The sequence below is a fragment of the Brachionichthys hirsutus genome, unplaced genomic scaffold (genome assembly GCF_040956055.1).
Source record: "Brachionichthys hirsutus isolate HB-005 unplaced genomic scaffold, CSIRO-AGI_Bhir_v1 contig_1488, whole genome shotgun sequence".
Taxonomy (NCBI): Eukaryota; Metazoa; Chordata; class Actinopteri; order Lophiiformes; family Brachionichthyidae; genus Brachionichthys; species Brachionichthys hirsutus.
Genome location: NW_027180399.1, coordinates 43,292 through 70,368, shown reverse-complemented (window position 1 = coordinate 70,368; position 27,077 = coordinate 43,292). Strand labels below are relative to the sequence as shown.

The 27,077-nt window shown below is 42.2% G+C and overlaps 2 protein-coding genes across 2 annotated transcripts; both read right to left on the bottom strand.

Annotated features, from left to right (window-relative positions):
* Positions 1–375: 375 nt before the first annotated feature.
* On the bottom strand, positions 376–7,897 carry LOC137914644 (protein sel-1 homolog 3-like). Its single transcript, XM_068758157.1, is given in 25 exon segments — positions 376–471; positions 993–1,095; positions 1,194–1,321; positions 1,428–1,537; positions 1,629–1,716; positions 1,799–1,889; positions 1,979–2,062; positions 2,152–2,279; positions 2,361–2,534; positions 2,650–2,712; positions 2,798–2,938; positions 3,133–3,252; positions 3,762–3,941; positions 4,029–4,234; positions 4,824–4,961; positions 5,056–5,191; positions 5,497–5,629; positions 5,710–5,771; positions 5,850–5,965; positions 6,212–6,333; positions 6,408–6,534; positions 6,637–7,111; positions 7,207–7,230; positions 7,233–7,275; positions 7,878–7,897. Coding segments are annotated over 25 exon segments (3,108 nt in total).
* Positions 7,591–26,768, bottom strand: LOC137914639 (stromal interaction molecule 1-like). The gene is made up of 13 exons (XM_068758154.1): positions 26,651–26,768; positions 25,799–25,925; positions 22,711–22,841; positions 21,061–21,175; positions 19,991–20,102; positions 19,584–19,699; positions 17,153–17,330; positions 13,846–14,023; positions 13,185–13,352; positions 12,860–12,960; positions 12,503–12,732; positions 10,669–11,092; positions 7,591–10,030 (listed from the first exon to the last, which is right to left on the bottom strand). The coding sequence occupies exons 2-13, from the start codon at positions 25,911–25,913 to the stop codon at positions 9,517–9,519; spliced, it is 2,382 nt and encodes a 793-aa protein (XP_068614255.1). The 5' UTR covers positions 25,914–25,925; positions 26,651–26,768; the 3' UTR covers positions 7,591–9,516.
* Between the last annotated feature and the right edge of the window lie 309 nt (positions 26,769–27,077).

Below are 27,077 nucleotides of genomic sequence, written 5' to 3'. Positions count from 1 at the left end.
ACAGTGGGTAGGAAAATAAAACAATATCAGCACACAGTAAACTCGATGTGTGTCCTAATTGAAACAGCCTGGATGACCTGTTTGATTCTTGTTTGGAGAGAATTCAGAAGCGTAACGTGGTGGTCATGAATTCTGACGGCTTCAAAGAACTTCAAGATGAAGGAGTGAACCGCATGGCTCAAGCCTCTATAAGGAATTCCTTAAGACTGCTACTAAAGTCAGAATTAGTAAGAAACTTAAAAACATCAACAACAACAACAACAAAAATCCTACCAGACATTTATTTTTTGTGCATTAATCCCATAGGAAACATAAAACTCAACAACAAGTAATATTTTGTTGCTTTGTCCCTCAGTATATTGCACTGTGTTGACTTTAGTTGAAGGACAGGACAGGGACAGGTCTCCTGCACACATTGAAGATGATTAAAAATATTGTCGGAGCAATCACCATGGCAACAGCAGTGGAGAACTGTGGGAAACAACATAACAGAAATGTCAGAAAGATGTTACATCAAAGCAAAGTGCTGTAAGGTTGAGTCTCTGCCGACACGCTGCTGCACTTTGACCGGAGTGAAAAGTCTCTATGAGGATTAATTTGTTGCTGTGCTTATGCACAATTTAAAGGGACCACACTTTATACTTTGATAATGCATGCATTAATGCATATATTTATCATGTTCTACAATGGACTGTGATGGTTTATTTATAACTACACAATACTATAAAAAATAATATTCTGTTGCAACACATTTACAGGCATAAAAGACAAAAGCATTTCATTTGAAATTAATTATGGGATCAAGGTTGTTAATGACTGACAAGTATGAAGCAAAGATAGGGCAAAAAATATGTTGATAAATGTAAAGATTACTTTAGTTTTTCTTGATGATAATAATAATAAAAATAATACATAAATAAATATGTGTTGCACCCAATTATCAAACCCCAATTATCAAACATCACTGCATGTCCTGAGAATATCTTATTAACCTGAATAGCAGCACTGCGGTCCGTTTGGAAAGATCGAAGATATACATTGAGGAGGGCAAGACTGCAAGGCAAGTAAGAGTCTTTGTCTTCTGAGTCTCTGCATCTACAAGAAGGAATACATTTTATTACAACTTCATGCTAAAAACAGAATTCTGTGCATTCTTGCTACACACACACACACACACACACACACACACACACCTTCTGTACAAAGCACTTAGAAGCGAACTGTTGTCTGACATGTAGAGCTCTGAAAGGCCGAGGTGAACTAGTACAGACAGTGGCAGCCTGAAACCCTCCTCTGCAAGGAGGCCAAGGTTGTACCATCCCTGTGGAAGAACAGTGTTGCTTACACACACACACACAGATATACCCATGCAGGGATTGCAATTACAAATAAACACAGGCTTAGACATTTGTACAAAATAAACAGACCTGTGGCTCATTCCTCAGGGCTGCCTGGGCGTACTTCTCTGCTGCAGAAAGCAAGTCTTTCTGCCTGTGGCCTTGGCCCTCGTAAAGCAGGTCGCCCATCCTGACCAAGGCTGGGGATACAAACAGGAATAATAAAGGGTGCAGAGTGAATGTTGGCACTCAAGTCTCCACATGCTGAAGTCCTAGAGGATAGTAATTTACCATAAGGGTTGGGATTTTGACTTTGTACTGTCAGGTTGTAATATTTCCACATACAGCTCAATGCAAAATCAGGATCCAGAAAACCAAACTGTGGACACAAAGAAAAGAAATATAAAAATGACATGCATAAAGGAAACAGGCCCAATGCAGCTAATATGGACGTAACCCACCGCATTATTTTCACATAGATAGGCCACGTTGAATTGTGCCACAGCGTACCCAGACTCTGCAGCCATCGTGTAATAAAACAGCGAGTGGAACCTGTTGAATGGTCACGGTGTTAAAATTATACGAAGGCAGGAAACAGGTCGACTGATCAAGACAGATGTGAATAGAGAAAAAATTATTACATGTCATTTTTGAGATATGAGTTCAAGGCTTTCCGCAAGACAGTGCCAAGGTAGCCGTTTTGCTCAGCCGCCTGCTTTGCCCTCCTGCAGTCAAAATAAAAAAAGTTATTTCAGTCATTACATGAAGAAAAAACAAGCAAAGGAAGTTAAGAAAAAAAATGTAAGCAGCTCACAAAACAGCGTCTGATGGGCGTCTGTCAACGCGGCCGGGAATCCCAGTGTTCCAGATCTCAGCGAGGAGAACTGCCCCCCTGATGTGGCCTCGCTCTGCAGACCTCAGGTAGTACTGATAGGCCACAAACTGCCAGAGAGACACGCGTCAATGACTAGCCTGAAAGCATCCTGGCAGGTCGTCAGAGAGGGCATTCAGGCCTGGGCTCACCTGGTCAGCAGGCTTTCCTGGATACAGACCCTGTGAATGTATGACACCGAGATTCAGAGCAGCATCTGGACTCTTGAGGAGGTCCGCCTGCTCCCACAGCTGCGCCGCCCGCCGATAGTCCCGTTCAAACTGCTCATAGTACCAGCCCAGGGCGTTCATAGCAGGAACAGAACCCTGTGGGACAAGACATCAGACCAGGCAATGCAAAGAGTGAAAACTGCAACTCCTGATGTCACAGTAGAGATAATAAAAGACTAATGAAGTATTGCTACTACTCAAGCTCACAAACCCGATCCATGGCTTTCCTCAGGAAAGAAATGGCTTTCGGAACGTTTTTTTCTACCCCGTGCCCCTACGGAGAATTAAATAAAATGTGTTCACATATTTACTCTCGACATTTTGAAGGTTCATCTCTGTGCATCAGGCGTGACTCTGACCTGCAGGAGGACTATGCCATAGTCATACATTGACACCAGGTCCTCCCACTGAACAGCTCCCCTCTCATAGTGTTTCACAGCCTCCTGGATGTTTGGAGCCACGCCCTGCTGACCCCAGAACAGCAGGCGAGCAATTGTTTGCTGCAAGAGCGTTACAGGTTCGTTATTCGCTAAAACACATCATAAGACTGCGTCTTTGTTGCTTGTCTTTTCTGATCAAAAGTGCACTTTGAGAGACAAAACTCAAATCTGACGTCTCAACGCGCTTGAATTTTGCAGTTTACGAAATTTACTTCATTTCATCCGGTCCCTCTGAACTTTTGTATTCCTTGTACCTCGGCTTCAGCGGCTCCCCTGTGTGCCTGTAGCTTTAGCCATTGGAAGATATGATGGTCTTCATTGGTCTGGAGACTTAACTCCTCGTCGCGATTTAAATAAACAGCCTCAACAAAAGTCTATAAAAGAGAGGAAAGCAAGACGATGTGTTATTCTTTCTCTTCTTTCATTAAAAGGCACATAGTGTCCAGATATTGTACATCCTTGAAAATCACTGGTTAATACTGTGATATTAATATATATATATATTCTGTTTTTTCTCTTAATGAAAGTAGCGACAAAATGAAACTCATGCATGATGGAAATGTAGAAAATAACCATAATAAGTGGAGCAACAGTTTGTTTCCATAGAATATATTGCAGCAAATTCTCCTCTCTGATTCACTGTGTTCCATTTTAATCAGAAACAGTATGTTTGTAATAACCTACAAATAAAATCATCTTTATTAATAATGTATTTAAGGGGTTAAAGTTATTTCAGGGACTCCAATAAACAGATTTAGCAGCAGAAGAGAATTTAAAAAATAAATTACCATCTTTACCGATAATAAAGAGCATCATGTTTGGATTTACCAAGATATGTCAAATGTGACACATGAAAGCTTCCAGTAAGAATTAAATACATCACCTGCTCTAATGTGGGATTATGGCGGTCTTCAATGGTCTGTTTGGCGATGTTTGCATAGTAAGCATAGGACAGGTCTGGGTCTGCAGGGAGGCCAAGGAGGCCCTGGTGATGCAGGTGACCCAGATGTAAAAGTGCTAATCGATCATCCTGCTGTGCAGCCAGTAGGGCCAGGAGCCACGCCTGAGCCAGGCATATAAGGACAATGTGAGAAGAGGAAAAACAAAAACAGACAGGCTCATCACAGGCAGCTGACCCAGCAGTGCACACCTTCTCAGGCTGTTTCTTGACTCCCAGGCCGATGCTGTAGAGCACAGACGACATGTGCAGAGCTCGGGTATCAGCTAAACAGCCGGCCTGGAGCAGCAGCGGTAATATTCTGCTGACCGCTCCAGCGTTCCTTGCTCTGTCCAGCTTATGAAGCGATAAGGAGTACAATGCTCTGCCCACAGCGGGAAGGCTGACTCCTCTTGCCCCTGCAAGTCAGGGAGTGAACTCATTTCAGTGCTTTGTGCAAAAAAATAAAAGACAGATGCAGAACATGAATAATACTGAGAAGGGGTGGGGAAGGCATGACAAATTCATGCTGCGCAAGTAAACTTTTTTCATACCAACAAATCAAATTTTTATTTTTAGCAGTGATTCCAAAGTTTCAACGTTTCAAAGTTTCCATAAATAAATATAAATATAATATATATATATATGTGCTTAAAATGATGCAAATGACATCTAAAACAATTCATTTGGCAATTTAAATGTATTTTCACGTAAAATATTTACATTTGATTGGAGGTTTTTATAATAGACAAAAAATGGCGATATTTGAATTGTAGACAAATTCATAAAGTACTCTCTGTTGAAGCTAAATTCCTTCATTTAAACCCTGTTTTAAATCTTGATACAATTGAAATACTAGTATTTACCAACAGTAATACTAAATAATTTCTTATTATTAAATATGGTTCCTGACTGCATGTTAAATCCCCAGTATAACCTTCAATTATTGGCTACAACGCAGTAATTGCAACAGTACTTCATAAGTACCGTCAAATATTTTCATTATACCGTTTTTGAGAGCCAAAATCTGGGCGAGCTTTGCAGCTTGTCTTCTCTTTGGGACAGTCGCCTCCCACAGCCCACACTGTGCCTGTGATGGCAATCGTTCCTCTCCCATCCACTCATAGAAAGCATCCAAACAGGTCCCTGAAGTAAAAGGGCAGACAGTTTGACTCCACCATCAGCTCCTCTGCTGCTGAGGAGACCTCAGCGCCATCTGCTGGATGTAACAGCCCACTACCTAACTCTGTCCTCGGTTTGGCTTGGAGAGAGAAGCCGGTGATTTTCACAGTCATCTCCAGGCGGAATGCTTGACAGGCCTGCAGCCATCCTGTCAGGTTCACAGTCCTGAGAACGTCGGGAATAACAACTTCCGACTGGAGGACAGGGAAAAAGCGATCAGACTTGACTTGTAGCTCCTGGTGTGTTTTCGGCTGGAGTATACTGCGCACTAAAAAGCCTATATCTGTCAATATGGTGACTGACTGAAGGATTAAAGCGATGCACAAGGTAAATACACTCCTTTCTCACTCATAGCGCTTTACATCATGAGCCCGCATTCACCCATTCACCCACATTAAGGCCACCATGCGTTCTCCAGCTGCTCATCAGAAGCAACAGCTCTGGCTCCAGCTCCACAGCCGTGCACCGGGATGTATGTTACTGTACAGGAGCCTCTTACCGTGCTGTGCTGTGGTATTCTGTTGCGGTAATAAACCGCGGGTCCAAAATAGCCTTCAGCACTTTCTACGTAATTCCGTCCACCAATTACAAAACTCCCGTCTGTGTCATCCAGCTCCATGTTCTGCCCCAGCCTGAAGGATACAGAACACCTGAGTGGATCTTTGTTCCCTACGTTCACAGAGCCCAGAGATGTCGTTAGAGACAGACTTACATATGGTCCATAGTGTGAACCGTCCGTTGCTCATTGTGAAAGCACACGAGGGAGACGGTCACCTGGATGCCGTAAGAATGACGCCATTCATTTTCTTTACCATTGTTTACATGTTCTAAAGCCAACAATAGGCTACTCACCTCTCGGCCTTCCAGCACCAGACTGATCTGGCACCACTGCCTCATTGGCACTTTGAATGCGGAGACGAATGCAGTGGATGCTTTAGAGTCCCCTTCCACCTGGATGTGCAGCTCGCCTGTCCATGAGAAGCGAGAGACGGAAAATGTCACTGAGACAATAAGAGGGACTGTGAAGGTTAAACGTTTTGCAGATAAGGTCAGAGAGACCAGACTTCGATGATTTGGACATGTCCAGAGGAGAGACAGGGACGATATCGGTAGAGGGATGCTGAGGATGGAACTGCCAGGGAACAGGGCTAGAGGTCGACCCAGGAGAAGATACATGGACGTAGTGAGGGAGGACATGACAACCTGCCTCATACCTGAACTTTTGAGGAACACTGATGGTGTGGCGTAGTCATTTTGGGAGTTTACGTGATGAAACACTCCACATAACCTTCTCTGGCAGGGTCCGCTCACAAATATCCACACGGAAAACATACCCCTGTCAAAACCACAGAGCGCACTGGTTAGCCAGCCCTTAATAAAGTCGACAGAAACTGGATTATGCTGTCCTACCAAGCATATGAGATGGTGTGAGCCCGTGCAAACTCCAGGACCTCGCTGCCGTAAGGCTCCAGAGACTTTGTGATGCCAAATGTTTCTCCAGTTGAAGCAAATATTGAAGACAGGAAGTGAACCGTTTCTGAATGATGTGAACAGTTGATATTAAATGAGCTTGAGTTTCTGACAGAATGCTTTTTTTTAAATTATATGTACCATCACATACTAACTTATTTGACCCTACCTTGTTCAAAAGGGCACTGTTTCTTTGCAAGGCGGCGCATTAACTGCAGCATCTGCTTGCTCCAGGACATGCACAGCAGATGCTGCTTCAGCGGTCGCTTAAAAGAAGGCTTAAGCTGCAACATCGCCACATCCTGAGCCGCGATAGATCTCTCGCTGTCATCAAATCCACGGTGTCTGACTGACACCAGCAGCATGCAACTCAGCACCCACTGGGAGTCAGGGATAATCCCATCACTTTGATACACCAACCAATCAGGCAGCTTCAGCTCCACAGTCCTTATTTTGGGGTCGCCGGGGACGCAGCTCCACTGTTTTAGCTGGAGGGTGGAAATGATGCCAGTGTCGAAATAGACAACACAGTCCAGCTGAACCATGGCAAGCTCATCACAGGAGTAGAGCACTTTCAGAAGATGCTCTGGGAGCGGCTCCTCTGGAGGATTCAGGAGCGTCACCAGGTCCGAACATAAGAACACCTACATGAGGACAGGGGACAAGCGCACAGCCGGTAATCCATCTGAAGCATGAAGAGCTCAAGTATTAGAGAACACAAAGTGAAACCTTTGCCTACCTGCATGCTTAAGAACATCACACACGCATGTATCTGTAGAGTTTGCAAATCCATGGCTGACGCAGTATTCTATTAATATCCCCATCGAAGATTTCCAAGCCGTCAAGCAGTAAACCTCAAGATCCGGGTGTCATCCTGCTCCACCTTATTTGACCTTCTCTCATAGGTAAATATTTAACTACACCAACACCCACCTTGTCACTGTGTGTGCTCAGTGCAGGTAAGGTGGAGCTTTGAGAACTGGGTTACACACAATATACAACCAAAGAGACATTTACATGTTTTAAGTCTTTGTTTCTGGTCCAATGAGACACACGCAGCACCATAAAGCAGGTGTGACGTGTACAGCAGGCGATGCAAATGACAGATTAACTCAAATTTCATTCAAAATAGTTTATTGCTATCATGCAGGAGTGCCATCAAAGTATAGACCATCACAGAAGATGCAAAAGGTGTTGTTTTTTTCCCCCTCTCTACAAATATACCGTCTGTTTTCATAAATAGGAGCCCAAAATAAAGAGCTTTGCTTCTCTTTGAGATCAAGGAGTCAAGCGCTGAAGCTGAATCACACTTTGAACCCAATGTAGGTTTTGTAACAGTTGACATGCATCAACAATACAGTGCATTATACTGGCGGCAAACGCCACACACACACACACAGAGACACGCACATTCTGATGGCATAATCCATCTACAGCTCATGCAAAAAAGAGATACAAATGACGCATTAAAAAAGTACCAGGAGAAAATGTAAATATTTTAACTGGTTTCTAAAGGAAAACATTTCAACATGAACCCATATACACAAATCACCTGTTACATCATCAGGCTTGGGCAGGCCGACTGTCTTTTGCAGCACTTTTTGGTTGTTCAGTGGTCTGGAACTGTATAAGCATCCTTCCTACTTCAGTTCTCTCCCACGTTTACTGATGCATAGTTCTTTGTTCAAACAAAGCTGCCAAAATTAAAAAAGGGCACAATGTTCTCGTGGTAAACACAAGAGTTTAACACACTGCAGACGCCGTTATAGGACTTATATTTCATACCGTCTGTAACGATCCTGTGGTTTGGGGTAAGAGCCAAACCCGCTACAAATACAAAGGCCTCAGAATGAAACAGTAAATTGGCATTTTGACAGGTTTTTTTATTTTTTTGCTTCAATTGTCGAGCTAAATCTGTGAAAAGTTGTTACAGCTCTTTATGTATAGCCCTTGCAAGCACTCGTCCCTCACTGACAGACTGCTGTAAAATGTTTGAATGTCCATCTAAATTTGATCTAAAACAGAAACACCACAATCAAGTGGAGCAGGATACAAGTTCAGTACGGGGCCAATTCAACAGATTTATAATCTGGAGAAAATGTTGCAGTTATTTATCCAATGTTGCATTTTCATGTGCATAATATATAAAAAAAAAAGGCTAAAAAGAAAAATCACACACACACACAAAAGCTGAATAAATCTTGTTCTGGGATGAATAGCAATAAATGTATATTCTCATTTTGTAAGTCAGTATACATAGAAAGTAGATTTCATTATCATTTTGGTATTTATGTGTTTTGTAACACTTATCCATAATAAAAATATACCAACATATGTTAAGATATTTAAATAACATCAATGTTTAAAGTCATACACTTCACTGAAGGTCACATGCACTGAACCCTGAATACAAAGACAGAGGCCCAAAGACGCAATCTGATCAGTCCTCGTTTTTTTTGCGTGGAGATTTGCCTTCTGTACAACATGATCTCCTTCAGGTTGCAACTTGTGATTCGTCTTCTTTCATCTACACATTATTTCACGTCAGAGAAAGTCACTAATAAAGCAGCCGAAGCGTTCTACGGTTGTGTTCTGTGATCCTCTGAAATTCACTTTGAATTTGTCGGGTAGGTGGTCAGAAAATAAATATCAACTGCTGTCTAAATAGGTCCAGGACGAGAATCGAGCAAACACGGAGAGCATTCGAGTATTAAACAAAAGTGAAGGAGACATGCAGAATGTTATAGATTGTAGAAAAAGAAAACGGGGAGACAGGTTTCCCTTTCAGACCGACACAATCTCCTGCAGAATAAATACTTTACATTCTAATATACAGATCTAACCATTCCCCACATATTCAGCATGAACCAATCAAGCAGATAAATTGCCTCCCCAGTGCAGTTTTCCCCAAGTAGGTGTTGTACCTACAAAAAGATGCAATGGCAAAAACTTGTGCCATATTTTAGCCATTATTTTTTCATTTGTTTTTCTAAAACAGACCAGAGAAATACAGTCCAACAGCACTGATAGCCTGAAGTCCATGTAGCCCTTATTTCCTCGGTTTCTTGAAGATCTTGAACGTGTGTTTCTTGCGACTGGCGGTGGAATCCGTTTCTTCTCCCGTGGAGCCACTGTCCTCCTCCAATGGGCTTTTCTTGGAGGACAGTTGGGGGATGCGGGTGCTGGTCTTCGCCACCACGGCTCCTGGCTGCCCTCCACTTGTAGGTGATGGCGTGTCTGGTTCGGTGGAATTGGGGCTAAAGGAGCGGGAAGATTCTGAAAGGCTGTTGATCTCTCCCATGCTTGGCGACTTGTCCGTCCTGTACACGTTCTTCATGAGAATGGGACTATCGGGGACGGACTCTCCAGGACTGACTTCGTGATTGCGGTTGCCTCCGTTGGGGGTGTGAGCGTGCAGGGAGACAGAATCGTCTGCACGACTGGAGAGGCCGTGCATGAGGGAGGCGGGCTTGATTAGGTGACCCTTGGAGCTGTAGGCGGCAAGTCGATCGCCGACTTGGGAGAGGGACAGAGAGGAGTCGGAATCCGAGCAATTTAGGTCCCTATAGGGGAGAGGGGGGGACAAGTTAGAGGAAAAACCAATGGTTCAACAGCTAAAGCATTGCATGCTGGGGGTTATCTATACTATGCCTGTACAAACTGGGTGCAGCCTGGATACTGGAACTCCACACTTGTTAGTTGAGCAGGCAAAGAATATCAGGAACACCGAGGCCTTGTCCATTCATATCCAGACATTTCTCTCTCAAAAATAAAAAAAATATGACTAAATTAAAAATAAAATGAAAATTAATTAAATCAGAGAGGCTCATTCTGTAAAATAATTATACTGACAAGTCTGTAGAGTATGTCAGTGTTTTAGTGACCCTGAGACAATCTTTGGGTCTAAGGTCAAACATGCAGATGAGAATGAGTAGCTTTGTGTCTGTACATTTGTGGACAGAGGCCTGAGAGAGGAAATAGAAATGCATTGATTCTGTGAGGTCTCATCTGCTGCAAAGACATGAAAGCACATCAATAGAAGGCATGAAAAGGACAGCGCATGATGACAGCATGAAGTTGTAGGAAAATGATGGACAGAAATAGGCACCTACAACTGAAACAGGAAAAGAATGAAGCTGGTGGAAAAGAAAACACCCTCGCTCATGCGATGCATGCGGAGAATTGGAAAAAAGACGGGTACCCAATGCTGTCGCTGCATGGGGAGTTGGCTTTGGAGACATCTGAGAAGGTGAAATCAGGAATGGGATCCATGGGCTGAAACGAGGTTTGATGTATATGTGAGGAATGAGGGGCTACACCACCATCCACAGAGCTGGACAAGCAGGAGGAAGAAGAGGACAAGGAGGAAGGGGGCTTCAGGTTCAAGGTGGAGGCGCAGACGATGGAAGGGTGGGATACAGCCGAGGAAAGGTGAGGCAAAGGAAGATAGTCGAGCTGCCCAAATGAGTGGCTGCGTGACTGTCTGAGGGGAGCCGTCGACCTGCATGGGTGTGGGGTTCCCGCTCCCTGCTGCCCGACTGACAGGCAGCCCTCTACCAACCTCTGTGAGCCCATGGCCAGATGGGGGTCGATGTGGCGCTGGCGTAAGGACATCATACTGGGAGCTGTGGGGACAAAATGACAGCATAGTCAAGAACCTGTGACGGAGAACGGGGGACAAAGCGGGAGTTTGGTGGGAAGATGCTCAGGTGATGGGAGACATTTCTCTTCAGGTTTATCCAGGTTTAGCTCACATTCCAATTCAGCCTGTGTGGCATCAGAACCCCCCCCCCCCCCCCCCCCCCCCACACACACACACACAACATTCCCATTTAATCTCTCCTTTAAGGAAATATAAACTATCAAGTCAAACAAAAAATGAAAACTGGTTGTTACAAGCTCCTGTATTCGGAAGATGGAGAATAAACGGAGAAATCACGAAGCAGCGATACACGAGGTAGCGACAAGATTTAGATTTACAATGCTGTGAGCAAGCAAGTAATGTGAGGCAAGGGGTGTTTTTAAATGAAGCAAGGAATATGTTCCCATTCAGCAGTGACCATGCGCAGCGTACGATCCCAAAAAGAGTATAACGGCATGGTGTAGCTTTTAGTCAAACTGAGACTGGGGTATGAACAAATGGCCAAACAGGATATTTCCACACGGGCTGACCGTTTGACCCGACAGCTGAGACAGCAGTGGAAGCCAAATGCCAAAGAAAAGGCAGTGGACAGAGGGAGAGGGAAGTGAGACAAGGGGTGCACATAATGTTGATCGAAAGACTTACTCACTATTGCAGCTGGAGTCAAACCAGAACCTATCACACCATTTTTCTTGCCAAGGGAAGTCAAATAGAGAATGCTATGGCAGCAAGTAACAACATGGCTGCAAAGACTGTGTTCAGACACGTTTAGCCACGCTTTCTAGAATAAAAACAATTATTACAAAGATTCTCAGAGAAATGGTGGCCATCTTTTTGTGTATTTTAGCATCTCACATTCAACATAGAACATAATTCAGAGTGGGATCTGCCAGCATTAGCACTTTTCCTACGGCTGTAGCTGCTTGACCAAACATTCATTCAGAACGGTCTGTACACGCAAACACAAAGACAAAAAAAACGTGTTCTTATCAAGAGGTATATTTTTAACAGTTCAATTTCCAGATGAGACACAAGAGTCTTCAGTCTATATAATCGACTGAGAGTCAAGTAAGCACTTAAATCCAAAATCAACATGATAGGAATTTAACTGCAGCCAGATGTGTAAAAAAACAAACAAAAAAGACACAATAATATAAATTCACAGAATGCACATTGAACAAATACAATACAAACTTTCAAATACAAACATGTGTGCCCCTCGCCATCTACCTCAGCAGGGAGGCTGCGAGGACAAACTCAGGTAAGTGTAACATGAAAGGTCCAAATTCTCACGAGGACTGATTTTTGGATTTCCCAACCAGGGTCTTGGAGGGTTTAGGGGCTCGTTTGCTAACCCCCACCGAATGGCCGATGGATTCAGTTGAACTCTTACATTGCAGAATTCCGGGGACGATATCTTCCTCCAACTCGTCCATATCGTCGGTCATGATGAAGTGCTGAGGTGTTGCTCTGCCGCCCACGAAGGTGGGATCGAGATTAAGGGATGAGGCCAAGGAAGGGAGGCCCGGGTTATTGACGATGGTAAAACCTGTGAGAATCTCTATCTGCTGCCAGCGATTGAGCCTCTCCCTCAAAGCGGCCGTCACCTCGCCCAGAGCTTGTCTATGAGAGAGGAGTGGAGAGAAGGAAAACTCAAAGTGAGGAACTTCGAATAAACAGAGAATGAAATCCACTCTGCCTCATTTAACAACAACGACGTGCTATCACACAATCAAAACCGCAGACGTACTTTGCTGCCAGTATCTTGTGGTCCACGTCATCCAGCGAGGAGCTGTGAGCCACATGGAAAGTCCCAAAAAGAGTGTTCCTCTTTTTCTTTATCTTCTCTGCCTGTGAAGAAAAGAACACTTATCTCACCGTATTGCTATTTAGTCAAGGCTACCTTTCATTTTTATTTTAAATACTTTTTATTGAACTTAAATAAACACCCATTTTCAAAGGTTTGAATATTTTACACAGGCTTGCATTAAAGCATAGCGTCTCTTTCTTGTTAAACAGTTAGTTTAAAAGCAATTTCCTCAGCTACATTTCCCTTCCCTTCGAGGGCTGCATACCCCTTCTTTGGCCAGCAGGAGTTGCCGTTCAGCGTTTTGCTTCTTGATGTTGTAGTACTGCACTTCCACCTCGTGGGTGAGCTGCAGCCACTTCTGGAGAGACTCTGGGGGGGACCAGCTGCTCCGAGACTCCAGCTCCTTCTCCGCTTTCTTCAATGCCATGCGGACCTGGGCCAACACACGGAAGATAAATGAGCACACAACACAGTCATAATCTTTATGAAAGAACAAAATAGCACAAAAAGTATATTCATCTGAATACAGAATGAAAAAAATATTCTGTTTAAATGATATTTATTCAGAATAGTTTATTAATTGCATCATATTTTGCATCACTCACTGCGTTGATTCTAACTAAAACTAAAACAAAAACAAAGGAAAGAACCACCACAGAATACAAAGACCATGAAACTCAGAGCTCAGCGTTACACTAAAGCGGAAACCATTTTACGTAAACTAACGTGATGAAAGTGTCTAAATAAGATCACTGTGACGTTCATGTTCTTTGATAGCCTGCGTGGGCTGTGCTATGCTTTTACCGCAAAATTCCTAAAGGGCAATGACTGCAGTGGGTATATTTATACTGCGTGAATGTCATCATTCTAAAAGCAGACTGATGACACAATTCATCTCTATGTCATACGTATGAGTTTGCAGGTACCTGATCCAGCTCTTCTTCAGCATACTTCTGGCGACTCAGTTCGTTCTCCGTGCCTTCCCGGAGCTCCCTCAGACGGTGGGCTTCCTGTTTGGCTGTGTTGATCTCATCCCTCAGCTTCTGCTCCAGGGTCACCTTCTCCACTTCCACTGTACGGTGCTCCTCCTGTGCGATCTGCAGCCTGCATACAATGAACATGGAAACAATTATGCTAATGTTTTTTTTTTTTTTTTCATAGGAAACAAAGACATAGTACCATTTTCTCAGGAAATTGAACTGCATGAAGCAGTAGTAGATTTCAGACAGTAGGGGGCAGCACTCTCCTCCAACCAGTCCAAACAGAGTAGCAGATGAAGCAGAGAAATGAAAGGTGATCCTGGGGTCCAGCTATGGAAAAAGTGGATGGTGGGCTGTCCTGTTAATGCTTTCGACCCTGACCTCTACCGTTCTGAGATACGAAAGCGCCGCAGCGTCCAGAGAGACGACACCAAATGCTGCATTGCATAAAAATAATGTATTTAAGTGTAATATCTATTCATTTGTACTGAACTTACTGACCTAAATAATGCTTTGTGCAAGAGGAAACTCAATGTCTTAGAGATAACATGATGCTCCAACAATGTTGTTGAGCCTGTCGCCAATGGCTGTCCAGGATGACTGTCCACACACCACACCCAGATCCAAATGTGGACAAATTGGCACTAGAGCTGACATGTTAAGCAGGCATGTCTAACACCATATCCCGACGGTGAAGCAGAGGCTGAGTCACAAAGTGTTGTTAAAAAGCAACCAGGAAATCCAGCTCCAGGCAGGCTCCTCCCACTGTCTCCCAACAGGGAAGCTGCGGATGGACCAGGATACTTGATACCGTCACGGGATCTGCTTGAAGGTATGGGCAGAGAACAGCTGGCAGCAGGAAGAAAAGGCAAGGCTACCGATAGAGGACATGCCCCCTCTTTCTAGCTCTGCTTAGAAAACATGTACCAGTCACAGACAAAGAATATCATTTGATATGCGTGGCCAGGGCCACAGTTCTCAGTTTGAACGCCTTTAAGGGAATACGATACAGACCGGTCCAGAGCTCAGATCCAAATCTGATTTTGGCAGTCGGTTCACGCCCTGAATGATTTCCACTTAACATTGTTTGATTACATGTAGAAAAAGCTCAACATACGTTGAGCAAATCCTCTTTATACTGAAATTATCCTGATTTATGAGGCACACACCATGTCATTCTCTTCTACAGTAACCATAATGATTTCCGATTAGGCCGAGTACGGGTGAACAGCACTATATTTGGAGCACAGAAATGTTAACTGTGTTGAATGCATATAATCCATGACGGATCACGAGAAATAAGCCTAGTGAAGGCACAGCAGCACACAACTGACCAAAAAGAGATCAGCACAAATAAAATAAATACAAATCACAGATGAATCCAAATTTGGCAGTGGTAGGTGTGTATCACTGCTATTCCAAGTATGACGCGACACAGGCAACACACACACACACACACACACACACACACAGAGTGGCCTCATAGGAGCAGTCAAGGAAGCTTTTGTTTGGTATTCAACAGGCAAAACCTGAAATACTTTCCACTCCCGATTGATCTTGTCCACTAGACATCTGCATCTCATATATTATATAAATTACAAATACCCAAACAAGACACTAGAATGAAGTATGATGACAGAGATACCAGGTAACCCCCTTAGAGTCTAGTTAATGGGAGAAAACTGTCTCATGTTTCAAACTATGTTTCCTAAAACAGCCAGCAGATACAAAAGTATCTTGTGTGGGCAAGAGGAATAGTGCTGAAATTTCACCATGCCGCTCATATCCCTTGGTTAATGTCCCTGAGCATCGAGGCAGGAATGTTACGCAGTCATTCATCATTGCCTGCCACTGCCTCCGAACTCTGTGAATGTTAAGTTACAGAATGCGGCGTCATTCCATGTTTTTAGTCCAACAAAATACTGGATCCTCCGAGGCTGAACACTTTCCACTTTAGTTGCTTCTTTAGCTTTCAAGTCAGCTTCGAATACGATTTCAAAAACTGAAAATTATTGTCCCCATTTCTTAATCTTTCTTCTTACCCGACGGATTTTTTATTTCAAAATTATTTTGATTTTAATGGCGTGTGTGTCCTTGAATAAAGCAGCTACAATCAATACAGTGTACTATTAAACAGCACTTATTTACAACAGAGCACATCACATGATTTAATCAGCAATACTTAGAATTAGAGATCATAAATATCAAATGTCATGCAACTTAAGACAATTTTGTTGCACCATCTGTGCACTAGAGCACCTTATCCTGTTCAAGCTGTTTTTAAATGGACCTGAGATTAATGCGTTTCATTATCCTTTAAATGAATAAGATCAGACAAGATTCTTCAAAGCACATTCTGAGCATTCCTGACAAAAATAGTAGGATTTTATATATATACGGTATCCTATTATTTGTCGTGATACTACAGTGGTAAGCACTGTTGCCTCACAGCAAGGAGGTTGCGGGTTCGAATCAGACTTGTGGCCTTTCTGTGAGGAGTTTGCATGTTCTCCCCGTGTCTGCGTGGGTTCTCTCTCTCCTGTTCTCTTCGGCTTCCTCCCACCAAAAACATGCAGCTTAGGTGAATTGGTGAATCCAGCTTCGCCCACGACCCGATAACGGACAAAGCGGTTGGAAGATGAATGAATGAATACCAGATTTAGGGGTCATTAAATAATAAAACATGGAATGTGTGAACATTAAATCAAAAAAGGAGAACATGGTAGATGTCCCATGAAGAGTCATATCTTAGGACAGAACATGTGCGATACAGCACATAAAATAACTTAAAGGTCAAGATGGACAGGAAGAGTCCAAATGAGCACGTTTCTCAGCCTGACAAAGGTTTGAGGAGCTGTGGTTTGATTGATCGATTAAACACTGCTGATGTGTTACACACCATGCAGCCTTGTTCCATGCTTCTATTGTGCAGTGTAAACTAAACAGGCTTTGTAGAGCAGGGATTTATTTTTGTTGCTGTTGTGTATTTTCTGTGTCAAAAAGGCTACACTCCATCACTTATCAAACTTAAGTGATATTAACCATGCTTTTTTGCATTTAAACTCTGGGCAGTATGCGGACTCATTCAGCTTATTTTAAGCTAACCAACCATTGAGTAATGCTCCAACGACGGGAGCTCACAACATCTCTTTAGAATCTACATTGTCAACAATGGTAGCATGAAAGGTTTTATGAGGAGACTAGTAATGCGCATAACGCAGCACTTGTAAAACATAAAAAAAAAAGTTCTCACTTCTGTTGAAGGTCATGCAGACTTTGTTCAGCTCTCTGCAGTCCCTCCAGGTCCTTCATCATCTTCTTCATATGGTCCTTAGAGTAGCGGTTCTGGATGAAGGCAAACCAGCAGCCACCCATACCAATGACTATTGACACGACCAGCATGAAGTCCTTCAAGTGGTTATGTCTGTTCACTGATGGAGAGAGAAAAACAATGACAACAGGTTACATTCTTGGCAAGTTGACAAACATCAAACAATATTTTTTACTAGAAGATAAATATCAAGATCATGACATAGGAAGGTGTTGCTACGATGAGTAAGCCCGTGCTTGAATGTAGGCTTGTTCTACTGCAAGTGTTGTGGTTTCACAGAAATAGAAATCAGATTGGGGTTAGAGGGGCCTAGCGCAGAAGACTGTAATAAAGCCAGCTTAATAGAGCCTATTTCAGTCGTTTTTCTTGCACTGTCAAAGCCATAACTTCTACTTTCGAGAATGAGACAAAAATAAAGTAAAAGTAGAAGGAAAGAAAACACAGGCCATCTCTGTTGAGATATAATCAGAAGTACAATACACCTTAATCATGGCTCCCTGCAAACGCATTCCTGTGCCACTGACGGCTACTGACATAGAGCCAAGTCAAATAACAGCATGAATCCAAACAATTTCACCCCACAGCACACTCCGTTTCACACAATGGTAAACAGTCGAGCTTGTGTTACATTATCTTTTAGGATCCTGTGTACATTCAAGTGCACTTGTACTTGTTATAAAGCCCAGAGCAGACACAGGTTTATAAGCATCGAAGCATGTTGTACCAGAACCAAGAAACAGGAATTGCCAGACTCCGGTCTTCCCTCTTTCCTAGTGAATGTAGGAATGAATACAAAAGCTTCAGCTGCATTTGCTAGTTCTGATAAATTCAGATCAACCACTACAAACACAACTCGAAAATTACACCACGATAATGAACTTGGATTTGTGACCGCAACACTTGTCTTGGGTCTCGACTGTGTCTGGGCAAACATGCTTCAACTCAAATCCAGTGCCTTACCTGTGAGATAAATTTATTCTGCTTTGCCGCTGTGCTGCTGGCTCCATTTATTGCTTTGCAACACGACCTGTCTTAAACAGGAAACCCTGGTTGCCTTCTGTCATTATAACATGCAAGTAGCATTTATAACAAACATGTTCAAACGCCACGTTCATCGTCTTTCAGAAACAGCTAAAAGACAGCATAAAGTGACACAATCAACCACAAACACTGGACTAAAATGTGTTTGGGTTAATTATAACACTGTCTTAGGCGGTTAGCAGCCACCCACTGTGAGATGTGTCTGAAAATGCTGCTGCTATATACCGGTGTGACTACTAATGAGCCCCTGCTTTGAGAGGCTGTCAAAGCCAACTGTCAAAGCTCATTCATGGATTCCTTCAGGTTTGACTCAAACAAAACACACCCACAAAGACACATGCCAGACACAGACACGTCTGCTGCAAAGGTGCATCACATTACCTGATCTTCATTCATCAATGATTACATAAATATGCTCTGATCAGCAGTCCTCTTCCAAGTACGCAACCAGCAACTATTAATACTTTGCGTTTTTCAAGTCCAGATTTTTCCCTAACTTTCAAACGTTAAAACATCTTCAACTAAGCTTCAAAAGACGAATCCCTGAATGTAACGAAGCAGCTGAGACACACCCCAGCAATGGTGATGGTATTTGATGCAGTAAAAAGAAAAAAGGTGAGAAAGAAAGACCTCATAACTGACAATGTGGAATAAAGTGGTGTGTCTGGAACGAAGAGCAGCGTGAAACTGACACAGCACTTCCCAATATGCCAATGATAGGCAAACAAAAGTAAATAAATAAGTAAAGTGGCAAAGAGATGATCATGTTCATCAATAAATATGCAAATATCACCCGACAACATTTCCCCAGGATAACGTGCCGAGGAACAATGAAACTATTGCATCAGTGTTAGGCGGATAAGTGTAGTCCCCCCGTCTGTCAGGTTTTCAAGTTTGAACTGGTTAGGCAAAAAGTCGGTGTAAGTGATGAACATCCAACACACACACACGGACAGTAAACAAAATGTTTCCTTCGGAAAAACAACGATCTCCAAATCTGTTTTTGCAAACTGCAACTAAGTTCAGTATCTACATGAAAATACTAACGGGAGACGACACTGTGAAAGAGATTTGACTCCTCTAATTCTAGTTCCTTAATGTTTCCAGTCAGTTAACATTAATCAGAAACCCTTTAAAAAAATCCTTGGCCCATCACCAAACTTTGACGTGTCAGTTCTGAAACATCTCGCTTTTGTTACATGGAAGAAAACTGAAACCGAAATCTAAAACTTCAATGACGGGTACCGGTAATAAAACAGAATCCTTTTTCCTCATCTCTCAACAGGGTGTTTCACGAAAGAACGTCACATACTCAGTGGTGCTCCAAACAGAACCGTGTCCAAAGACTTCAGCTGCAACTTCTGCACATGGCTGCGATCCAGAATCTTCAGTATAGAGTGTGTCAGAGTGGTGTTCTTTATGGCGAGCCTGTAAAAGAACAGACACTCAACTCAAACAAGGAAGAACCAGGAAGGAAGAGCAACGGGTGTAATCCACCAAATCCACCCAATTAGATTTAAAACAGCGATGGTCATTTGATGCACTAACTGCTATTTTTGACAAATTATGATTTAACTCGCAACTTATCGCTTTCACTGAAGCATTAAACTTGATTTCAGAGAGTTAAAAATTATTACTACGCTTATATAAACATCAATGTTTTGCTGGAGAGACGCATGCTTTTATAAATCTACTACAAAGGTCCTTGAAATCTTTTACCTTGGCATGACACTTCCATTAAAATGCATTTTGCGAAATACATCCACATATTGTGGCAATTCCACGTAAGTGATGAGCCATTCGACCACCTCATCCACGGTCCAGTTATACACTATAAGAAAAGGAGAAAATATACCGTTAAACGCCTCAATTCTCATTTATCTAATAGCTGCAGAATTCAGTACTGATGACTCCATCACCGACAGGTACAGCCAGAGTACAAGTAATGTCTGTCAGTCTCCTGTGCTTCCAATGTTTTATTTTGAAAAGAAACAATAAATGTGTCCTTATTCAGATTACTTTACACGTGTTCATATCCTTGCTGAGTAAACAATATCCTAAGAAGCCTGTAGAGTTGAGCACCGACATCCTACACAACATAAAAGCCAGTAGGAAGGGAAGGGAAGAAATTGTTGGTGGGGCCCAAGAATTCCGTCAGCTGACCTCAGGCCAACTGATCATATGCCTGAGCAAAAAACACCAGAAATCTAAACTAAACACTAAAATAGGAAGCGATCAACGATCCGCAGTTACAATTATTTCATTTATATGAATGAAAAAGCGAGAATGGGAGCTCAATGACTGGATGGAAGAAGGCCTGAGAGCCAGATGTATCTCACGAGTACTTCTCTCAGAGTACACGATAGCCCAGCCCAACAGAAGGAGGTGAGAATGGACGTTAACTTTGTGCTGACAGGCTTAATGACGTCCGCTCTGCCACTGGCAGGAGCTGATAACCGGGCTGCACTTTGCTCGACAAGCGATCTAATCACCCGCCTTCCTCTTCACTGAACGACTGGCCAGGTCAAGTGTGTGTGATGTGGAATCCAGTCACATGGAAATATCATCTTTATTTATCCGCTACTTAAAAGCACTGCTGTCCAAACAGACAAAGTCAAAAAGGAGTGCTTTATACCTGTCAGTGTGGGCAGAGGACAACTATTTGGGAAAACAGTGTAGAGAATAAGGTTTGAACTGAACCTTTCGAAAATATACAAAAATATAAAGAAAGCCTGAAGATCTGTTCGTTCAGGCATTGCTGCCACCAGAGGGGGAAAATAATGCAGTACCTTCAGAGCCCTTCCACGCATTCCACAAGTCCTCCACACTGATGAACTGGTCGTCACCGTGGAAGCTGTTGTGCTTGGCTTTTGGGTCATGGTAGTTCAGATCTTCTCTCAGGAACTGTCAGATTACAAGCATATTTGCACTTGTTATATAGAATCTGCCTTTCATAAGTGTTCGTTAACTTCCCCTTAAATGTAATTCTTTTATTTCCAGAAATAATTACCTCAGATGAATCAAGAGTTTTTCATTTGGACAAATGCCGGTACTTTGATAAAATAAACAGGAGCCGTGTGAGAAAATTAAGATGTATAAAAGAGCAAGGTAAACATAAATTAGCTTCTTCCTTCTCCTTTTTTAAACATGGAGAGACCTTTAATTTATTTATTTCCTGTGAGAAATGTGAAAAATACTTCCTTGTTTCTCATGTTCAAAACATTTCATTCATTTAAACTGCAACTTTCTTCATTTTTATCCTTCAGATTAAGTAAAATTAATCAAAGAAATTAAACTTGTTTTTAGTGAATTTTATAAGTGCTGGTAGGCACCATTGAAATGGCTATTAAAAACAGAAACCCTGGGTAGAGATGCCATATCACACAGTAAATGCCACGAAACACCAAAACTCATGGCTCTGCGAATTTAAGCAGAGCAGAACAATGAAGCTTAGCTTAGTCAACAGGTTGTTAAAAACAACCTGTTGACAGATTTGGAGGTGGGTTTCACAACAGAGATGGTCTGTACTTCAGGTGAAGGAGACTTTTGAAAATGATCAGAACCAACAAAACATGACCAAGGCGTTGGGCATTTATGTTTGAAAGGCTCATACAAATGTTTTTGTATGAGCATTTACAAAAATATATTTATGTTCATCAAGCCATGATAACTGAAAGGCTGACTACTCACTTTAAGTGCTAATCAACTTGCTTGCTTAGGTCAACGCTCTTAGAGACGTCAGTACAAACTGTATGCACCTGCATCTTTGCCTTGAGGATATTTGCATGCCAAGTACCTCTTCTTAAACCACGGCAGCAGCGACGCCGATGGCCTCAGCCACAGGCCACAAACTGAATCAAACCAAAATGAGACTTCAGGAGGCCTCCTCGAGGCCACAGCGTGTAACCGGAAGTATAATGGTAATGAAAGCTCGATGTGCTACAGGAAGTGCAAAGCGTGCAAAGTCTGAGAACAACAAACTCAACATCTGATTTGCATGTAACGGCTGTAACTGGACCTGAGCTGCACCTGGTTCTATTGAGCTTACATTTATGTTCAGTGTACTGAAACTACGCAGCAAATGTTAATCCTTATGCTTTTCAAAAATACAACCATAAAGTGTAATTAAAGCCGCAACAGTTTTGTCCATTTTTACATGTTTGTATCAATGCAGCGACACCAGTGTCGACAACCACACTGGTGGGGTTTGTTTAATTTAACACCCACTGAACAGAACAAATCTTCAACCTGCTCAGAACAACTTGCGGTCATTCTAGATCTAATATTACCAGACCTTAGCATGCCACCCTGTCGATCAGATGACAGGTTCGCGACGGTAACAGCAAGCAGCTCCATTTGACTGATTGAAAGCCACTTTAGCGACTGCACAAAGCAGAACATACTCCTGTTGATGAAGACATCTTTAGGCTGGTACTTACACCGTCTGTCTCTGCCACGTCCACGTTGCCGTTTGCGTCATCATCCATCTGCTTGTGAATACTTCCGATAGATTCGTAGCTGAGAATGCTGTTCTCATCCTTGCACAGTGTCTCATCAATGCGACAGAAATCTAGTGGCGAAACAGAGTCAAGTTAAGAAATGGTAAGAGTCAAACGCATGAGTCACCAGTTGTGTCAGATTACATTCACACTTCCTTGACTACTGCAGTTATTCACAGCAAAGAGAAATGTTGTTACAGAACATTTTGGTTTAATTTAAAAACTGAAATCAACAAACTGAAAAAAACGGTGTCCCTACAATATTAAAGTTAATCTCAGGAATGCCGTTACTCAGTTTTTCATTTCAGTTTAAATGACACTCTTAATTCTGACTAATTATGTGATGTCATAAATGTGACCGTGTTCATTTAACATTTTGTGCTCCTTGGAAGAGCATAAATGTTTTACAGTGCATATTTCTCAAGGCAAACGTGTGTTTACTTAAGGCCTTTTAGTCGTTACCAGGAAGCCAGAACCATGAATGTCAGAACTCCAGTGTTGACCAAAAACTGCCCATGTCACAAGTTGAGCACACTTTAAATAATGCACTTTAAAAAATCTTTCAATTGGATTTTACACTGCTTCTGTAGTGTCAGAAAACATGCGCTTGTTCATTTTAATGCAGTTCACCTTCAATACTAATCAGTAACATGGTATATGGGGCTCCACAATTCATTTTTAATAATCATCGGATATTTTCTCCTAATAGATGATTATGTAATTCTCCAAGTTATCTAAAGCCGGTCTATGCGCTGGTTTCTCTCTCCTTCCTGAGGGATTCGAACACTTCTGCCGCAGATCACAGATAATGCCACCACTCCCACAAGAGGAAGCCTCGCTTTGCATATCCTGCATGAAAGTCAGCAGTTTTGTGACAGGGTACAGTACGCCACCTATAATACATAACACTCCATTAAAAAGGTAGATCTTTCACTTAAAGCAGGATGGTCGAAGTGAATTTAAAAGAACACTGCCCTTGAAGGTTTGAACATTCGTTCAATGTATTTTAGGTTAGTCTTGTATAACCTCTAAGTTCCATGTGCTGCTACTGTCTTAGCTCACACACTTGTTTGTGTAAACGTGTCATTTTCTGCCACGGCAACACGTTCCTGGTTGAATTAAGTTACGCAAGAACCGTGTCAAACCCAGCTCAGTGCATTTAACCACAAAAGAGGACGGAGACAGTGAGTGAGAGGCCGCGTAAAGAAAGATGCACTTCCTTGCGTGGCTTTCACTTATGTAAATTAGTATTTTATTCAACAAAATATCTCACTGTGGGTTTTGGCTTAGAGTCATTTTAGTTTTATATATTCACGACGGGAACATTTCCAAACCCGCCATGTCATCCACACAACAGTAAGTCGTAGGAATGCAGAACCTGCACAACCACATACCCCACAGGCAATAACTCTCGCACAATTATTCACCTTTAACATGTTAAACACAGGACGCCAGTTACCCAAGTTAGAGCGTTCAAAGTTGCAGTACTTTCACAAACAGAACATGGCACGGTTTCTCACTTCGCTTCCAAACCACCGGACTAGATAATGCTATTTACATACCAGGCAGCCAGCCTTTTTTAAGAGCTCGTGTTATGCAAGTCACTGTGTGCACACTCCATAATTGCATCAGTTAGTATGGGCTCCTGCCATTCAGAAAGCAAGTCAAGCTTTGACAACCACTGTTGAGAACGCATTCTCTCTCACGCAGTAATGGCTCGGCACTGTTGGGACACGTTGCACATACAAGTAAAATTGTGCTTCAAATGCAAAATGTTAATGACCATAATGTCATAAAGGTTCCTGTTCAACCACACTGTTAAACTGTATAAAAGATTATAAAAGGAAGCCAGTTTTATGAGTTAGCTGTTTGACAATGTGGTGCTGAAAGTAAAAAAAACATCTCAATATATTAATCAAACAGTTATGCCTTTTGTTAACAAAAGATAATGGAACCAGTTACTGGAAAAAGGCCCAGTTTAAGGCCAACTCCAAACATGTTGGAATGATGTGTAAAAGATGAACAGTATTGAATGTGATGGTTTGATAATCCCTCTGAAAGTCCACTGACAAAAGCAAAAGTATTTTATGTTTTCGGTCATTAACTTCAGTATTTATTTACCAAGTCTTTCTCTGAAGCGGGTAAGAGGGACACCATGTCTGTATTCTTACAGCGTTATCTGACCCAAAATAACCCATTTAGCCTCAAATGCTACTAGAAAACATGAAATCATCCCTATAAAAAGCTTTTTAGCAGTAGAAAAATCAAGGAAAAGCCAGTAAACAATGTGTACAAATGTAATTTAATGAATATATTTAGCACTCAATATAGATAAATCAACTGACCGTACCCAGCTGATTTACCTCACATCGAGTGTTATATAATATTCCCATATTTAAGTGGCATTTCTCAGAGAACTCAAATCTGTTATGTGTAAGTGTCTAGAAGTATTAACCTAGTTTAAAGACTGTGGGGAAATAAAAAACGCGGAAGTGCAAAAACTGTTTGCTGTTTATTTCCTAATGTGGTGGCACAGTCCTATTTCCTGTGTGACAAAATTGAATTCTAGTGGTTACCGGTTTCACAGTACACTGCATTAAATGTGATAGTTATCGCTCATCAACATTTGCTTATTATTGGTTTTCTAAAAGAAAGAAAAAAGACAATCCGCACCACGTTTTAACTGCCTGCCAGACACAAGCCACACTGCAGGGGAAACGACAGAAACGTAACGAGAGGTATTTGACAACACAGGCCATTCCTGATTCCTAAACGACCCCTGCTCATCATTAACCATTAATCATTATACCATCCCGTTCACGCTTAAATAGATTGCTTGATCTAGAGTTTGAAGGACACGTTGCAAAAGAGAATGCCAGCTGGACGATTCTCAGCACAGCTACACCCATAGTTTCTGCTCGAGTCATGGAACAAAGCAAACTACAAACATATTGAGGAAGTAGTTTCACAAGCAGACAGTTAAGCAACTGGAATGCTATAAAAAATAAGGCAATGGCAAATTACTCACCTGATAACCCATTTTCAACAATTTGATTATCTGGTGTCAGTGTTTTTTCAGTCCAACTTTCTCCAACTAGATACGAGCAAAATATCCACAAGGTCACAAATGTGTTGAACTCCATGACTGGTGAATACTGAAAGAAGAAAGTTGATTGATTTCAGTAGATTTACATTTTAGTCATGCTCGCATGAATTTTGAAGTATTCTTCACGAGAACAGTATAAAAACCTTCATTTACACAACACAACGAGGTATTTACTTAATTTCTTGTTACAGCTTAACAAATTAGCATTGATAAATGAAAGGCACGAGCTCACGAGCTAAGAAAACATCTAGAACAGGTGGTTGAATAAATATCCCCGAGACACTTCATGCTCTCCTCTGTGAATGAATAAACGTGCGGGCTCAATCAGCCAATAAATCATTCAAATATTTCTCCTTTCATCTAAACTTTGGATTTTTTTTGTAGCATATCTGCAAACCCAGCCCATTTAAATGACAAAAAATAACAAGACTCCTGAAAGTAACAGCAGTCTGGTCCGTGTACGTCTAGTAGTGGCTGCAAGTCCGACAAACCCTGATTAGCTAGCAAAATATCTCGGCTAACGAGGAAACGCAGTGAGATATCCTACAAACGAGGGGTGTGAGTTTATGTCCCCGGCATAAATAACCATTCATCATTTTTTAGTCTATGTTTGTGTCGACTGCCTGCATTTTCTTTTTTTGCAGAGGAACATTCATGCAATTGACGATAAGCTAGCCGCAAGACGCCGCAAGTAACACAGGGGGCGTTAAGTGTAGTTTTAGCTAGGCTACATTGTAATGTTACTGAGAGCCTAATGCTAACAGATAAAGTTACCTGTCATGTATCAGAGCCAGGAGGTTGTTAGTTCCTGCCCCGTGTGAACATTGCAGCAGCTGCCTGGTCACCCGGAGTCGAGGCTCGGTGAACTCCGCCTCCCATTAAAGATCTCCCCCGACCGACTGAACAAAAAACCGCAGAACGTGGACAAGGTGCTCGTCTTCTTCTACGGCTCCTGCGCATCGTCAACAAGTGTCTCCCCCTAGAGTTCTGATTTATATCACTTTTAATATATTTTTTTCATTTCTGTAGTTTGCCATCTTCCGGATTGTTAAAGCCAGTCCACGCATACGCCAGAAGGGTAGTTAAAGAGAAACCTGTTGAAAATTCAAAATTAATAAATACGGAGCATTGTCTGGCAAATTTATTGAGAAAAAGACAAAAAGGACAAGGCGGTTGTTGTAATTGTAGGAGTCATATGGTT

Bases quoted from the DNA above. Each gene is read 5' to 3' on its own strand.
- LOC137914639 (XM_068758154.1), bottom strand. From the start codon at position 25,913: ATGGAGTTCAACACATTTGTGACCTTGTGGATATTTTGCTCGTATCTA. The intron at 20,103-21,060 runs GTACTGCATTAT...CTTTTCTTATAG, and splicing joins TGCGTGGAAGGGCTCTGAAG to TGTATAACTGGACCGTGGAT. The intron at 14,024-17,152 runs GTGAGAACTTTT...CATTGTATGCAG, and splicing joins CTGCATGACCTTCAACAGAA to GCTGCAGATCGCACAGGAGG.